Genomic DNA, 15,366 nt, shown 5'->3' with positions numbered 1-15,366 from the left:
GGCTGACAAATAGATAGTTATCTAATGGACAATGTAAGCCGCTCTCACCTGGCACCCTCCTCCCGCTCATCACTGCCCTTCGTTTGCGGTCCTGAAGGCGTGTATCTTTCTCCTCCTCCTCGCCAAGCACCGCTCTGCTCAGCATGCCTGCTCTATCGCCCATTGCCCTGGAACTTCTCGTCTTTGCAACCCTCGTTTTGGTCCTCTCTTTCGCTTGGTTCGGTCCCATCTCAATCATTGCATATTATCGCCGTCGCAACCGCATTAATCATGCCCGCGCCCACTGCGCTCCGCAACCCTGTCAAATACAAACCTCCATTCCGTCCGCTGCCTCCGCCTCTGATCTCGAGAAGGGCATTGATGGTACCGAAAAGCCTGCGGCTGGCTCTCGTTCGAACCTTGCACTGTTCTCTGCCCCCATGGCTGCGTTCCTCCGCTGGCGCCACCGCGTGCTCTACCATTCTGACTCTCTGCCCGAGCTCGCCGTCTTACCATGGTACCAACGTGAGGAGTCCGCACCTCGGAAGGTCCTGAACTTTGTGCTTAGGAAGGAGCGCATCAAGGTCAGCCGCATGCCCCTTTCACCCTATCTGCGCACTCTTCGCTAAATGCTTCCCCTCTTTCAGCCCGAGCCGCCAACGGTCGCTTCTGTCCGGAGAGCCGTGGAGGCACAAGAGATCGGCTCCTACTCACAAGCGCATACCACTTCTCCGACGCTGTCCGCGATAGCCCAGGTCCCCGAGATCGTCCTGCACTGCGGCTGCAACAGGGAGCGCTTCGCCATCGTCGACCCGGACAACTGTCCTTCGTGTTCGTGCCCGCACTCATTCTCCACATTACCGTCCTCGTCGCTGCTATGCTCCTCCTCGTCTTCTGCTCAGCATTTTACTAGTGCACAAGACGTAACTGTCAACGAGCCAAGTCATCATCCCGATGCCAAGGGCGAAAGTCAGCAGGCAAGCCTCGACGTCCCCGTTCTTCCGAGTGTCGAGTCTGCAGACAACGCTCTCTCATATATCCCTCCAGCTTCATCTGGACCGGAAGCTCACGAATACGAACGCAGAGGCGCCGCGGACTCGTACGTAGACACGGACCCAGCCCACGCTCTTTCAAACGACCAAGGCTTCTCGGGCCTACAGCAGAACAAGACCTTCGTCTTCGTTGTTCCCGCTTCCGTCGCTGTGAAGACGTCTATCGCCTCAAGCAGCAGCACCGTGCCTGATGGGTCTATGGCCAGCTCTCAGCCTCCTGCTGGCACCCTCCCTGCAGCTACTTCGGCTGACCTGCCACTCCCCGTGCTGAGGCTCTCCCCGGCATTCAGCACAACGAGTGGCCTGGTCGACCTCCTCCTAGAAGCCATAGCCGCAGACACGGACGCGAGCGACGTTGCCTCCTCCTCGTCGTCCTTATCCTCGTCATTGGTCAGCCGGCGCGCCTCTAGCTCGACTGACTCCTCAATCATGGACGAGGATGATCCGGTCTCCGAAGTCTTGAGCTTGTACTTCTCGGTCCTAGAGGACGACCGCCGTCAATCCGCCTGCTCTGGGTCTAGCAAGGACGGTATCTTCACTTCTGGGTCGTCGGGGTCTTCGCTATCGTCGTTGTCGGCATCGACGGTCTTGGAGTCTGAAGTACAAGTGCGCACGGGCTGGAGGGCGAGTCTAGCGCGGATCTGGGCCGCGCACGAGGTGTCCATCACTGTTTTGTCGGTCTGAGGGTTTGGTATACCTATAGTTCTTCTGCGATTCGCTTCGTGTGCTCGCTGTACGCTCTTTTACATTCCAATGGGACATCTGTTTTCTCGTATCGCTCGTGATCCGTCTCTAGTTATACACAGACTCGAGGAGTGTCGGAAGCATCTTCGGGATTCTACTGCTTAGCCTACAAGTTTACTCTCGCTTTATCCTCCTTCGAGCACACTCTCCGGAGCGACAAGCCTGACATCGACACAGTACACTTCTGAACGGGTATAATACGAAGTGGCACATTCAAGGCTTCACGAACCTACACAGCGGATGGAAGCGAACATGTCCGTGCTCATCCGCCGAAACCAGAGTGTTCCCGTCCGACGAGAAAGTGACGTGCGTAACGGCCGCGCTGTGTCGACGAAGGTCCATATGAGCGATTGATCCTTGGCGGCCCACAGGCGGACGGTGGTGTCATCCGAGGCAGAGGCGATGTATCGCTCGCACGGAGACACGCAACACAGCGTTCACCCGTCCACCTTACGTTGCCTAGTAATTGGCGGAAGGGTTTTGAGTCACCAAATTCCCCGCACGTGAAGAGGGAGATTGATCCGTCCTCTGCCACACACAGCGCGGATAGGGTGAGATTTTTGCTGCTCACTGGCCCGGGCCCCGGGAGGTTGATCATGGCGCATGAGAGCATCCTATAGCGTCCACCGGGAATGATGTGGTGCTCGGGGTGTCCGACGAAGCCGATATTGTCCCGGATACAGATGGACCAGACAAGGACGCAACACCCTTGGATGGCGGCTAATAACACTGTGCATCCCGAAGGGTGGAGGGAAGGGCCTTCCGGTTTGAAGAAGCGGAGAGACGTAACGGGGTATCCGTATCTGGACACTCTATCTCCTGCAGGAACCTCCTCCCAGAGGCGCTCCAATAGATGATGATGGAACCATCCTTTGCTCCAGTCGCGACGACCTCACTGTCCGGACAGGTCGCGATGGCTGTCACAGGGTGCGTCGTGACCGAAGTTTTCCTCCCCATCGGCATCTAGTACTGACATCATGTAAGCAATAGTACAATCGTACACGCGCTATACGCACCGGAGCGACACTGGACCTGCAGCGACCTAAACCCAGTATGCACTTGTCGCGGAACCGCATGATACCAGTGGCAGTGTCCACAATACTCCTCTGATCCTCGAACTTCAAGCCCGTGCATACGAGAAGCCGCAGTTGAGGCAAGGCAATCAAGAGTCACGCAAGCTCTGCAGGAGCGCGGAATGTGAGGGGTCCAAGACTGAGTTCGTCCACATGGAGGTACAACCTGATGCCAATGAGCGTGGTGGGGTGGAGAGAGATACCACGACTCTGCGTGCCCCAATACCAATACCAGTGTTGGACACTGTACCTCCGCAGGTTGGGGAGCTGCGACAGCAACTTGACCGGCACAGCCTCGAGGAGGAATCGAGGAGATATCGAAAGGCTCCGGACCGTGCCATACATGCGAGGATTGGAGTCGAAGTAGTCGTAGACGGAGGAAAGATTCCTCGATTCTATGCGGATGGACGACATGAGATGATACCGAGACCTGGGATGCCATGCACGACAGGTCAAGGCGCAAGCGCAGAGGGAGCGAACATGTTTGTTGAGGTGGTCGATGATACTCTCCGCCACCTCAAGCGGGAGGCGCGGTAGGTCTGTGGGGGTGGTCATCGGTGATCAGGAGATAGGGACGAACTTGAAAGTTGGCACACAGGTCCTTGCCAGCATATATGTAGGTCACCGGCGTTCAAGCAGGGTGGAGATGCCAATCCCGAGTCAAGGTCCGCAGGCAGGCGATGGCCAGATCGAGGCCGACCGGCGGGAAAAAACAAACAATGACAGTGAAATGTACTCTACTCGAGTACCTCGCTGTAGTAATCATGCGAAACGTGCGAAACATGTGAAATTGCTCAACCTTCCAATAGGTTTGGATTAACTTGGAGTCCAATATAGTACCAAGCCGCGGATCGTGTGGCCGCTCTATGATACATACACAATCTGAACCGTCTAACCTGTCGAGTACAACGTCAGAGAGCTGACGGGCAAGCAACGACCATTGAGCATACAGTCCTGTCTAAGCTGCCTTCGTCTTCGCGGTACCAGCCCGCTTGGATGAGATGTCGACGAAGATACTGCCATCGTACACGCGCCGTATGTCTTCCTTCCTCATGACGCCATCTTCAGGCCACAGCAAGATGTACGTCGCAAGCCCTGCAGAGTGTTAATCAGGTTAGTCTGAGCGAGCTCGGAGTAGATTCAAGTGGCGGCAGACCGCAGCTCACATTCAAAGAACGCGCCGAACGAGCCAACGGGGTCCATGATGAGGCGCTGGCCCTTAAGACCGTCCATGACGTCGGCGAGACTGAGCCCGTCCTTGCCCTTGCCATACTTGCTGAACCAGTCTTCGAATCTACAGACGTCCGCATCAGAAAACGCGCGCATATAGTCACCCATGCCGACCCAGAAAAAAATCAAACACTCACTTCTGCGGGATGAACCGGCCCTCGTTGTCATACGTGCCCGTGTCGCTCCCATGCTTCGCCTTGTGTATGTTGTCCACGTACAGCCTGAAGAACGGGTCCGGGAGCCACCCGGGGCACGTCGGGTACGAGAAGCTCGAATGGATGATAAACATGGAGAACAGGCTCAGCACGAGCCCGAACCCCAGCGCATAGAAGCCGCGGAACGTGTCGAGCGGCCAGATGACGCCGTCCTTGTCCGTGTCGAAGTAGTCGCAGTGCTGCTGGAGCACAGTCTGCCGCGCATGGGCGTCCGCCCACCCGGGCGTGCCTTCTGGGGCGCGAAGGGAGGCGGCTTTGTTCGCGCGCGCAGTGCCTGCATATATGCGTCGTGAGCAGCGTGTTTCGTTGGAGAAATGCGATTAATCGTACCTGCGTCGGGCAAGATCTTGTTCTCCTCGGGTCCTGGGTTGTACGGAGGTCGCTCGACGGTGACGGGTACGTCGAGGATGGCTGTCTGGATACCGCTGCTCTGCTTGCTGGACATGTCTGGGAGCATCAAGCGCGGGATGGTGGTCGAGAGAGAGTTCTTGGAGGATGTTAGTTGTTCGAGGTTGCGATTGCCTGGTATATGTATGCTCGCTGGCAGTGACGTCAGGAAGTCCGTATTGGCAGGTGCATATCTAACGCTGGATTACCACCAGGTCTCGGTCTCACATGTGTTTCTGGTGCGCAATAGTGGCTGGATTGGGGGCGTTAACCATATGCGACAACGTTCAGATAGCATGCGTGAGCTCCAGCTGGAGACTCGAGCGCTGTGTGTGTGACATTAGACGCAGACATGCTCGTCGCGCTTGAAGACCACTCGGCGATGTACTTCGCAAAGAACATCGCGGCGCCTGCCCAGGTCAAGGAGCCTCCGCCCTGCCCATTTCCGCTGCCTGCGCCGCTGCCTGTCCGAAAGGTACGTCTCGTCGATTTGCCCCATTTCCTCTTGCAATCGCTGATGAACGGTTTTTGTCCAGATCAGCGCAAGAAGTACAGCATCATCGTACGCAGCCCGCAGCTTGCAGTGCCATTTTGCGAGTGCCCGCGACGTTGCCCTCGTCGTCGCTGCCATCGTCGTCGGTGCGCGTACCCGGCCTCGACGTCAGGCTTGACTGTCGGAATGCCAAGCGCGTTCTGAACGTGTGAAAGTCAGTATGACATCGTTACTGAGCGGTTGAGAAGTTGTACTGAGGACGTACGCAGGTTTTCCACGCGGCGTGCAGGGCGGGGAGGATGCGAGGATTCCGGAGCGGGTGGCACAGAGTGACTGGTACGTGCTCTTCTGTGGTTGGCGATCGCGTATGGAGCGGAAGACGGTGCAGAATGGGCGTTGGTGAGGCGGAGAGGGATAGAGGGAGGCCGTCCAGTGAATGTAATAGACAGAGAGACAACATACCGGTGTGTCGACGCGCGAACAGCGGTGCAGAGACACAGCGCGTGCGCAGGACTTGTGGCGTACATAGACCGGTACTCACCAATTTACACGCACATGGGCTCGCACGTTGTCTTGGGCGTCGGACAATCGAATGAGGATGCATGTATTGACATGATCGGGTACGTACATTGAGGCGGGAGACGGTCGTGAGACGCACCGGGGGCACAGCAGAAGGCGACGCGGACGCAGACGTGTGGGGGAGGCCGGGCGGGTGGAGCAGAATCGAAGGAGAGGCCGGTGAGAGAGCGAGGCGGCGAGCGAGCAGCGAGTCGACGTCCTTGGGCAATGGGCATCCTGTTGGAGGTGGCCGAGTCTGTTGTGCGAGTGGTGGACGACGTCAAGGCCGACACACGTTGACACGCTCCTGATTGGACCGACTGCCACGGCTCTGTACTACCACTGTCTCTTCGTCGCTCGTCTTGTCGCTCGCTGTCCGCGTCGATGGGCATCCAGACGACATGGTGCCCAGTATGTGATGACATTCAGATGAGTAGCCTGCTTGAGCTTCAGCTGGAGAATCGAGCGCTGAGTGAATGACATTAGACACAGACACTGTACGGTACTTTTCCATATTCAAGAACAACCGCACCTATAGCTACGCCGACTGCGCCTTGATGGATTTCAGGACATACCCCTCCAGCCCGCAGCAGATCCAGAGCTCCTGGACGCTCGCACCGACACGCCCAACCTGGTACGTCCTCGTCTCCCCGCTCGGCCAGCGCACCTCGACGCGGTCCTCGACGACCTTCACGGCGACGCTGTGGCCCTTGTTCACGGTGAGCTCCCCATCCCTGCCTCCAGCGCCGCGCCTCCCGTCCTTCGCGTACTCCGCCGTCAGGTCCGCGACGAGCTCTGGGGACTCGATGCACACGAGACCGTTGTTGATCGCGTTCCGCTTGAAGATGTCCCCGAACGAGCCCGCGATGACGAGCGGCACCCCCGCGGACTTGAGCGCCGTCGCTGCCTGCTCGCGCGACGACCCTGTGCCGAAGTTGTACCCAGAGACGAGGATGACGCCCTGCTTCACGCTCGGGGACGGCGACTGCTGCTGCTGCTCCTTCCGGATAGACGCGACGAGGGCGGCGAAGGACGGGTCGTAGTTCTCCATCACCACCTCGGCCTGGCGTTCCAGCGTGATGTCGTCCTGGTACGTGTACTTGCCCGGGTAGAGCGCATCCGTGTTCAGGTTGTCTTGTGGGGCGAACAGGAGGGGTCCCGCAAAGGTGGTGGGGAAGCCCTCGAGCACCGGCTCATCGGCCGCGGGGCTGTCCGACGAAGCCGACTTATCCTGCGCAGGCGTGATGAGAGAGAACGTAGGGGCCCTAGCAGACGGCAGAGCGGCAGGATCGAGCGAGTCGGGACTAGCAATGTAGCCCTTGATCGCGCTCGCGGCCACAACTGCAGGGGATGCCAGGTACGCCTGTGCGTTCGGCGACCCCATGCGGCCCTTGTAGTTCCGGTTCGTGGCACTGATACCGACTTGGCCATCCTCGAGCAATCCGACTCCGAGACCAATGCACGGCCCGCATCCCGAGGGGAGAGGCTTCGCTCCAGCGAGGATGAGCGTCTCCCAGTCCCCGTGTTTCTCGGCATCGAGCTGGACCTCGGAGCTTGCAGCCGCGATGTAGAACTCGACGCCAGGCGCGACCTTGTGGCCCTTGATGACGGCGGCGGCGGCAGCGATGTCGGACGCGCGGGCGTTGGTGCAGCTGAGGAGGTACGCTTTCTGGATCGAGATCTTCTTAGACTCGAGCACCGGGAGGGGAGTGGACACCTTCACGCTGTTTGGGCCAGAGACGTGGGGCACGAGCGTGGAGAGGTCCAGAACGAGGTGTGATGCATACGACGCGTCCGGGTCAGAGCGAAGGTTCGTGGCACGGAGGGCGTCGAGGCGAGCACGGTTGATCCGGGGATGTTCGGGCGGAGGAGGGATAGAGGACGAGAGGCCGGGAGAGGAGAACGTACGGAGCTCGAGCCGTTTCAGAGCACGCTCGTACCAGTCCAGCGTGACATCGTCCACCGGGAACACGCCTGCGAGCGCACCCCACTCCGTCGTCATGTTCGCGATCGTGAGCCTGTCGTCGACCGAGAGTGCGGAGACACCGTCGCCGGTGAACTCGATGGCGCCGTTGAGCACCTCGTCCTTGTTGAAGTAGCCGCAGAGCGCGACAATGACGTCCTTGCCGGTAACACCTGGGGGGAGCTTTCCTTTAAGCTCGACCTTGATCATTCGTGGGACCTGCCACCATGTCTTGCCCGTCGCCCACAGCGCAGCCGCGTCGGTGCGCACGATGGGTGTGCCCACGCAGCCGATGCCGCCATACATGTTGCTGTGGCTGTCGCTCGCGACGGTGAGCGTGTGGGGGAACGCGTATCCCTCCTCGACGAGCACCTGGTGGCCAATGCCGCGGCCCGCCGGGTAGAAGTCGACGCCATGCTGCCGGGCGAACGCTTCGATGTTCGCGTACTTGGCCAGGTTCTTCGCGGACTTGTTCTGCACGTCGTGGTCGAGGATGAACACGAGCTGCTTCGGGTTGTGGATGCGGGTAGCACCTATGGACTTGAACCTGAGATTCACTGTTCAGAACGAAATGAGGGCGCCCGCGCGAGCATGCGCGACTGTACTCGAGTACAGGTGCTCGTACTCACTTTGAGATGACAGGCCCCGTGTTGTCGTGTGTCATGACATGCTCTGGGCGTATCATCACGTAGTCTCCCGCCCGTACGGACTTGCCTGCCGGCCAGTCGACGGCATATCGCTGCACCACCTTCTTGATGACCGTCTGCGGGACCCTAGGCAAGCCTGCGGCTGTCGCGTATCCTCTGCGGGCGACGAGGGCCTTGAATCCCCTGCACCATGTCGTCTGGATGCCCACCGACGCGGACAGCGAGCTACAAGACGAGCGACGAAAGAGACAGTGGTGGTAAGTACAGAGTCAGGTTTGGAACAAGTCGTCAATTCGCCATCGAGTTTGCCATTGGCCGGCCCGGGTAGCCGGTCAAATCAGCAGCTCGCAATGTGTAATAGAAGTGGTTTCTTACTCTCTCAATCATTGACTTATATAGCAAGCGCTTCCGGCTGCTGGCACAACTCGAAAGTTATCGACCATCACCCTCGTCATTGTACCGCGGCTATGGACGAGACTCTTGTTTGATTTGATGAACTAAAGTAAGTAACCAACACTAGCGGCGCCTCTGGTTGCCAGAAGAGCCTGCCAATACTGCCAATGAGTCCGACAAACCTTTGACATAACCTCGGCATCTTGCGTCTATCCGTAGTCGGACGCGGCGTGGCAGGCATCAGTCCGCTGGACTGCCTGCGATGCTGCGAGGGATACGGTAACAACATAGGTACGCATGAAACCACCTGTGCCCCATGACGTTGTCTGACCACCACTATTTTCTCACTTCGGTGACCAAGTTTATATCCGAGACGCAGCAGCGAGGCGGCGATTCGGTCGGCTCACTGAGGGATTGTACAAGGCCGACCGACTATGTTGCCACGTCCGCGAACTGTGAAGCTGGTCCATGCTGTTGATACGTTACCAGAGAACAAGTCATCACGATAGGTCCCCTGCTATCTTTCCCCGTGAAGATACAAAATGACGGCTCCCCTGAAAGCAGATTGAGCCTGTGCGTTGTATTTTCTATCAACAGCGCTCAGTGACCACGAAAGACCGTCCGCATCGGAGAACTGTGGATAACATGTACGGCACAAGTCGACACGTGAATAGGATCGATTGACTTCCACAGCGCTTTGTAGGAGGAAATTGCGCTAGAAGCACCATCGTAAACGCACGTTGCTGCGGACCCGAAGGTTGTACGCTCACTGGGAACTCGGGATCGCCCTCTCTGGTCGTCATTCTCCAGTTCTACCGGCACCATTGCCCAACTTCTCAAGCAACAATGCAGTCGCGTGGCCCTTCTACGTTATCAATTCGTCCATCTACTCCCATCTCATCATTGTTGAGAGTGGAACTGAGACCTCAAACCGAGTTGGAGTGGGAGGGTCGCCGGAGACATGGTCGCCCGGCGGAGCCAGGGCGCCGCACTCGTGTGTATAACAAGTATGGTGACAAGACCAAGATAATCGCTCACTTTGCCACGGCTATCTCCCCGACTCCCCTCTGCAGCATGTCTCTCAAGGACGCCCCTTGTTACTACAACCCGACGGTACAGGCCTGGCAGGGAGCAAACAGCAAGACATTCACGCCTCCCGGTCTGGATACGAATCTCACGCTGCCTGAGCTCTTCGAGTTTCATGCAAAGCACAGTCCCGAGCACCCTGTCTTCGTGTATGCTGATGACGAACAGAAGGAGCATGTCATCCGCTTCCCCGAGGTTTATCGCGGCATCCGGAAGGCTGCCACTTTGACGACGCCTCATTACAGCCGTCTCGCTGATCGCTATTCAAAGATGCAGCAGGGAAAGAGCGATGGCGATACTCCAATCATTGGCATCCTGGCGAATGCAGGTATGTATGTCCCGGCTGCACCTATCCACACATGGAGTACTTTTCATGCTACCGTATTCTCAATCTTCGCAGATTCCATATCCTTCTACACGTTCAAGCTCGGGCTCATGTACTTGGGCCTGACGCCGTTCCCGATCTCAACGCGGAACTCGGCCATCGCGATCGCGCATTTCGTCAGGACGCTAGGTATCTTGCAGATGTTCGTCAGCGGGGACCCTGCTATGCAGCGTCTGGCACGCGAAACGAATGCCCTGCTTGCTGAGGAGGGAAAGGAGTTCGAACTCTTGCCGATGCCAACTTTCGAAGATCTCTACGGCCCGGGCGGCGACGATGCATTTGTTCCCATGGGCGACGTTAGCCCGAATAAGCCGTGTATCATACTACATTCGTCTGGTAAGTAGTGACTTGAAGTATGCTCAAGTATCGACCACCGACATAATGTACAGGCTCAACTGCTCTTCCGAAGCCGATCAAGTTTCTGGACAAGAACTTTAGGAAGTGGGGAACGTTCTTCTGTGAGTCCTCTTGCTTCACAACGAGCTCTGTGCCTCACCGAATGCTTGTAGACTTCGGCCAAGTCGACCTGTGCGGAGTCCGTATGGGCGGTCAGACAAACCCCATGTTCCGTATGCCTGTTTTAGAGCGTTGCGCAACGTAGAACGTTGATCTGAATTGCTGACAGACGGAATGGGTTCGCTCATGATAACATGGACGGTGAGCAGCACCTCAGACCCGCCTCACTGTTGTCAACGTTTGACATGGTGATCTAGGTGTACACCGGAGTTGTATGGATGATGTTCAAGCCAAGCACGCCTCCGATACTTCCGACGCCCGAGCTTCTGCTCGACTCGCTCGTTGCAACGCACAGCGAGATGGTTTACTGCGTTCCCGCATTGATCGAGGTGGATATGCCTTGTATCGATCTCCAACTTACACTAACACATATCCTTCCCTAGGCATGGGCTCGGGACCCAGCAAACATGCCCCGGATCAAGACATTACGCGCGATGGTATGTTATCATAGTGCTTATGTATGCGCTAGCAAACTGGGAACTGAGTCGACGATCCTCAGATATACGCTGGCGCACCGATGAATAAGCAAATCGGGGACCGGCTTGCCTCTGAAGGCATAGCTCTCATCCCGTTCTACGGCTCGTATGTCGTTCCTGGCCTCTATTATATGACTACCTCTTGACGTTCGCACCCAACGCAGGACGGAAATCGGCGCGGCAGTACGCTTGATACCAGATCCACAAACGATGGACAAGTCCGAATGGGACTACTTCGAGCTTTCTCCGCACATCGACGTGCGGCTGATCCCGCAGGAAGGCCAACCGGGTATCTTTGAAGCTATCGCATTTGTTCGTGCCATCTTTGGGCATCTGGGCAGTGGTCACTGCGTCCGGAGTCATACTCGTTGCTGAGTACTTCTATTTTTTTTTGTTTGGCAGGACTCCCCGACCTTCACCCCGAATGTGTTCAACATGTCGATCGAGGGTCGTCCAGCGTATGCAACCAGCGATCTCCTCCAACAGCACCCTACGAAGAAGAACCTCTTCCGGGTGTTCGGGCGGTCCGACGACCAGTTGATATTGTCCACTGGTGAGAAGACGAACCCTGCCCCTCTGGGTTAGTACGAACCGACTTCGTCGCGTCTTGCTCCATCTGACGTTGGTCATGCAGAGGCGATCCTACTGCAGGACCCGCATGTCTCTGCTTGTCTCATGTTCGGACGGGGCCGCTTCCAAAACGGTGTTCTTATCCAACCCAAGGAGCCGTTCGACCCCAGTGACGAGGTGAAACTCGAGGAGTACAGGAACTCAATATGGTGCGCAGAACGCTGGTGCCAGGCGGCAAGCTATTGCGGTACTGAATACAGATGCAGGTCATCTATAGAGAAGATGAACGCGTACGCCCCAGCGCACTCGCGCATCTTCAAGGAAATGATCATGGCCACGAAACCATCCAAGCCGCTCGAGTACACTGCGAAAGGCACTCCGCGCCGTCAAGTTTGCATTGCGGCCTACGTCGATGAGATCGATGCTCTGTACAAGAAGGTCGAGGAGTCTTCGCAGACGGACCTGCCACCCCCAAGAGACTGGGCACCCGAGACTGTCCATGAGTACGTCGGGGACGTGGTCCGGAAGGTCTTGAACAACCCCACAATCCAAGACAGCAACGATATATTCCAGTATGGGTGCGACAGGTACGTGTCCTTGCATAGCCAGCGTCTATACCGACAGGGACCTAGCTCATCCTTCCTCAAGTCTGCAGGCAACCTGGATCCGTAACACTATACTTCATGCGCTCCGCTCCGCCTCCAATGTCAACACACACGATATCCCGTCCGACTTCGTCTACGCCAACCACACCATCTCCAAGCTGGCGGCTTACCTCTCAGCAACCTACTCGGGCACTGGCAGGTCTGTTGACTATGACGCAGAGCGCGCTGCCTCGATCGAGCGCATGTGCGCCCTTCTCGACAAATACAGCGCAGGGCTGAAGAGACACTTCCCAGAGAAAGTTGCAGGCGGCCACGGCGTCGCCGCGGAAACCGTCCTGGTCACAGGAACGACAGGTCGTCTCGGCTCGCATCTCCTCGAGCAACTTATGAAGCGACAAGATGTGAGCCGTGTCTATGCCCTGAACCGGGAATCGTCAGGCTCCGTAGCTGCTTTGGAGAAGCGCTCTAGAGATGCGTTCAGACAGTGGGGTTTAGACGAGTCTTTGCTCCTCAATGGGAAGGTCTCCTTCCATGCTGTCGACCTCTCCCAACCTCACTTCGGTCTTAGCGAGGAGCTTTACAATGAGGTGAGTTCGTCCGGTACCGTGTATGCGCATCGTATTTATTGCTAACTCCCCGTGTAGATCCGGGACAGCGTAACGCAGATCTTTCATAACGGTAAGACGCATTTAATCTACTCTTTAAATCGAACGCTGCCCTAATCAGGTCATCATACAGCATGGCGGGTGGACTTCAACGTCGCCCTGCCGTCGTTTGAGCCGCTCATCGCTGGGGCGCGCAATCTCCTGGACCTCGCGTTGAGCTCTCCACTTCCAGGTGGACCGCGAGTCCTCTTCGTCAGCTCGATCTCTTCCCTACGCAGTGCGCATCATAAAGCCAACCAATTTCATCACGTCCCTCTCGACTAATTCCTCTTCCAGATCACATCGGATCCTCCCCTGCTGATGAAACCATCGACGTCGACCCAGCACTTGCGTATGGCAGCGGTTACAGCGAGAGCAAGTGGGTCACCGAGCAACTGTTTGCGCGTGCGGCGGATAAGGGCCTCAGGGCGACGTCGGTCCGAGTTGGCCAGGTCAGTGGCGACCAGCGCACGGGCGGGTGGAGCACGACGGAGTGGGTTGCGGTGCTTGTCCGCACCAGCCAACGACTCGGCTGTATCCCAGTCAAAGAAGAAGTGAGCTCACACAAATTCAGTTTGGACTCCCACTCCCTCCGCCGGTCCGAGTTGTACGCTCATGTCGCCATGCAGGATTTAACGTGGGTCCCGGTCGATGTTGTTGCATCAACGTTGCAGGATATGGCAATGGTCGAGACCGACGAACGAGCGCTGCACCTCGTCTCGCCGGAACCCGTACCGTGGAACTCGGTGTTCATCCCGATCGCGGAGAGACTCGGGGTGCCTGCGGTGCCATATGCCGAGTGGCTGGCCCGGCTTGAGAACTCCGCGGTGGTGGCGAGCGAGTGTCCTGGTGTCGCGCAGCATGACTCGGCGCACAATCTCATATCGTTCTTCAAGCATGAAGGGATGGGCGGCGCGTCGATCCCGCTAAGTCTGGAGAAGGCTTTGCGATGTTCGAAGGCTCTGGCCGACGCGCAACCGATCGGGCGTGAGGATGCGCTGCGATATGTTGAGTTCTGGGAGAATGTGGGATACGTGAAGCCGCCATCCGTGTAGAGATCTAGTAAATATATTTACTCTATAGTCATACTGCAGCTGAAGCTTGTGTCCGAGAACATCGGAGACGGGCCCAAGCTATGTAACGATCACCTGACATGCGCGACGCGGTGACAAGCCGCAACGCGTCGCCTCCATTAATATGTCGAACTCCTTGGATTCGCAATCAACCACCACTGCCTTCAACCACATCGTCGTTGTGAAAACTTCTATTTTCTCGTCTTCCCTGTATGTACGTCTCATCTTCTACCGCCCTCAATTTGCACTGACCTGAATACGTGACTACCGCGTGGCAATAGGCTGGAAGGTGACTATATGCGCTCCAATATGCCGACCCACGTCTCAGCAAGTAACTAAAATCTCTGACTCCGAGGCTGTTATACGCGCACGGGTCGAGAAGCGGCGTCACATCCCAGAAGCAACCTTCGGAAATGTCGTGAGTACGACATGTGCATCTCATTCTTGTTCCTGTATTTCACGGAGCCATTCCTGGTGCCGCCTAGTATGCGTTTCCATCGCCGCTCCAGATGTGCTGCCGTGGCACTGGCGGTGTTGTAGGAGGGTAGTCAGAGCATCCCTACGCATGATGGTGGGTGGATGTAACGTTCACTGTCGTGTAACAATGATTGATGAAGCAATTGCCCTTCGGCCTTACCTTCAGAGGGCCGAACATACTGATAATAGTAGGTAACGGCAGCCTCGATTCGGTATCCTTCCTGATTTGATGACCTTGACAACGACCACGTACGTCTCTTGCCTCAAGGCCTACCCGTGTTCAAGACTCAAGTTCCCATCCAGACCCTCAACGTCACAAGCCTCCCTTTGACGGTCTCCACTCCCTCTGCCCGCAAGAACACAAGCCTCCAAAACCGCTGTCTGCCTGGTCACCACGTCCAGTGCGCCAGGATGGCTGGAGCCATCGAAGCTTGCGCTCGTCGCCCGTCAGAAGCCGAGAGGTAGTTCCGCAAGGAAGCCTACTTCAACTTCGACTGATATATCAATCAACAACAAATATTCAAGCATCCCTCGACCCTCGTCTGCTTCCAAGATTGAGAAACTGCATACTCATATGATCCCTGTTCTTGTGGACGTCGCTGAAAGCGATGTCGAAAGAGATGGTGGCGGCGGGGGCGGGGTCAAGGAAAATGCCGGCGGCACTGCCATAGCCAGCGATCGGAGGACTGGCACGCGTCACCCGATTTCGTCAGCGCGCTTGTGCGGGGAACCCGAAAATGGGCGGCAGGCAGCGCAGCGCAGGCTGACGACCCGCATAAAGGTCAGGATCCGAGTCTCAA

The 15,366-nt window shown here is 57.0% G+C and overlaps 6 protein-coding genes across 6 annotated transcripts; 3 read left to right on the top strand and 3 right to left on the bottom strand.

Moving 5' to 3' along the window:
• Positions 1–70: 70 nt before the first annotated feature.
• L226DRAFT_611637 (uncharacterized protein) lies at positions 71–1,791 on the top strand. Its single transcript, XM_067686297.1, has 2 exons — positions 71–563; positions 627–1,791. The coding sequence occupies exons 1-2, from the start codon at positions 144–146 to the stop codon at positions 1,713–1,715; spliced, it is 1,509 nt and encodes a 502-aa protein (XP_067537894.1). The 5' UTR covers positions 71–143; the 3' UTR covers positions 1,716–1,791.
• Positions 1,792–2,944: 1,153 nt separating this feature from the next.
• L226DRAFT_569503 (uncharacterized protein) lies at positions 2,945–3,262 on the bottom strand (the record flags this gene model as incomplete). The annotated part of the gene is made up of 1 exon (XM_067684317.1): positions 2,945–3,262. The coding sequence occupies one exon, from the start codon at positions 3,260–3,262 to the stop codon at positions 2,945–2,947; it is 318 nt and encodes a 105-aa protein (XP_067537893.1).
• Positions 3,263–3,708: 446 nt separating this feature from the next.
• On the bottom strand, positions 3,709–4,738 carry L226DRAFT_559367 (Caleosin-domain-containing protein; the record flags this gene model as incomplete). The annotated part of the gene is made up of 4 exons (XM_067683294.1): positions 3,709–3,943; positions 4,015–4,142; positions 4,216–4,567; positions 4,624–4,738. 4 exons carry the CDS (start codon positions 4,736–4,738, stop codon positions 3,807–3,809), a joined length of 732 nt encoding a protein of 243 aa, XP_067537892.1. The 3' UTR covers positions 3,709–3,806.
• Positions 4,739–5,032: 294 nt separating this feature from the next.
• Positions 5,033–5,351, top strand: L226DRAFT_569501 (uncharacterized protein; the record flags this gene model as incomplete). The annotated part of the gene is made up of 2 exons (XM_067684316.1): positions 5,033–5,155; positions 5,217–5,351. 2 exons carry the CDS (start codon positions 5,033–5,035, stop codon positions 5,349–5,351), a joined length of 258 nt encoding a protein of 85 aa, XP_067537891.1.
• Positions 5,352–6,019: 668 nt separating this feature from the next.
• Positions 6,020–8,613, bottom strand: L226DRAFT_365417 (homoaconitase). Its single transcript, XM_067674253.1, has 2 exons — positions 8,324–8,613; positions 6,020–8,241 (listed from the first exon to the last, which is right to left on the bottom strand). Exons 1-2 carry the CDS (start codon positions 8,377–8,379, stop codon positions 6,270–6,272), a joined length of 2,028 nt encoding a protein of 675 aa, XP_067537890.1. The 5' UTR covers positions 8,380–8,613; the 3' UTR covers positions 6,020–6,269.
• Positions 8,614–9,808: 1,195 nt separating this feature from the next.
• Positions 9,809–14,071, top strand: L226DRAFT_569499 (acetyl-CoA synthetase-like protein; the record flags this gene model as incomplete). The annotated part of the gene is made up of 16 exons (XM_067684315.1): positions 9,809–10,148; positions 10,221–10,541; positions 10,595–10,663; positions 10,715–10,774; positions 10,831–10,862; positions 10,919–11,050; positions 11,105–11,158; positions 11,221–11,303; positions 11,362–11,509; positions 11,600–11,777; positions 11,832–11,976; positions 12,034–12,354; positions 12,416–12,959; positions 13,017–13,050; positions 13,111–13,254; positions 13,314–14,071. The coding sequence occupies 16 exons, from the start codon at positions 9,809–9,811 to the stop codon at positions 14,069–14,071; spliced, it is 3,363 nt and encodes a 1,120-aa protein (XP_067537889.1).
• Positions 14,072–15,366: the final 1,295 nt, after the last annotated feature.

The sequence above is a fragment of the Lentinus tigrinus genome, assembly GCF_003813185.1.
Source record: "Lentinus tigrinus ALCF2SS1-7 unplaced genomic scaffold L226scaffold_7, whole genome shotgun sequence".
Lineage (NCBI taxonomy): Eukaryota > Fungi > Basidiomycota > Agaricomycetes > Polyporales > Polyporaceae > Lentinus > Lentinus tigrinus.
The sequence above is the reverse complement of the archived record's forward strand: the minus strand, read 5'-3'. Positions and strand labels throughout refer to the sequence as shown.

What these genes read in the sequence shown, in the direction of transcription:
- L226DRAFT_611637 (XM_067686297.1), top strand. Translation starts at nt 144, where the DNA reads ATGCCTGCTCTATCGCCCATTGCCCTGGAACTTCTCGTCTTTGCAACC. An exon ending in TTAGGAAGGAGCGCATCAAG is followed by an intron (nt 564 to 626) that starts GTCAGCCGCATG and finishes CCCCTCTTTCAG; the next exon opens with CCCGAGCCGCCAACGGTCGC.
- L226DRAFT_365417 (XM_067674253.1), bottom strand. Translation starts at nt 8,379, where the DNA reads ATGATACGCCCAGAGCATGTCATGACACACGACAACACGGGGCCTGTC. An exon ending in ACGGGGCCTGTCATCTCAAA is followed by an intron (nt 8,242 to 8,323) that starts GTGAGTACGAGC and finishes AGTGAATCTCAG; the next exon opens with GTTCAAGTCCATAGGTGCTA.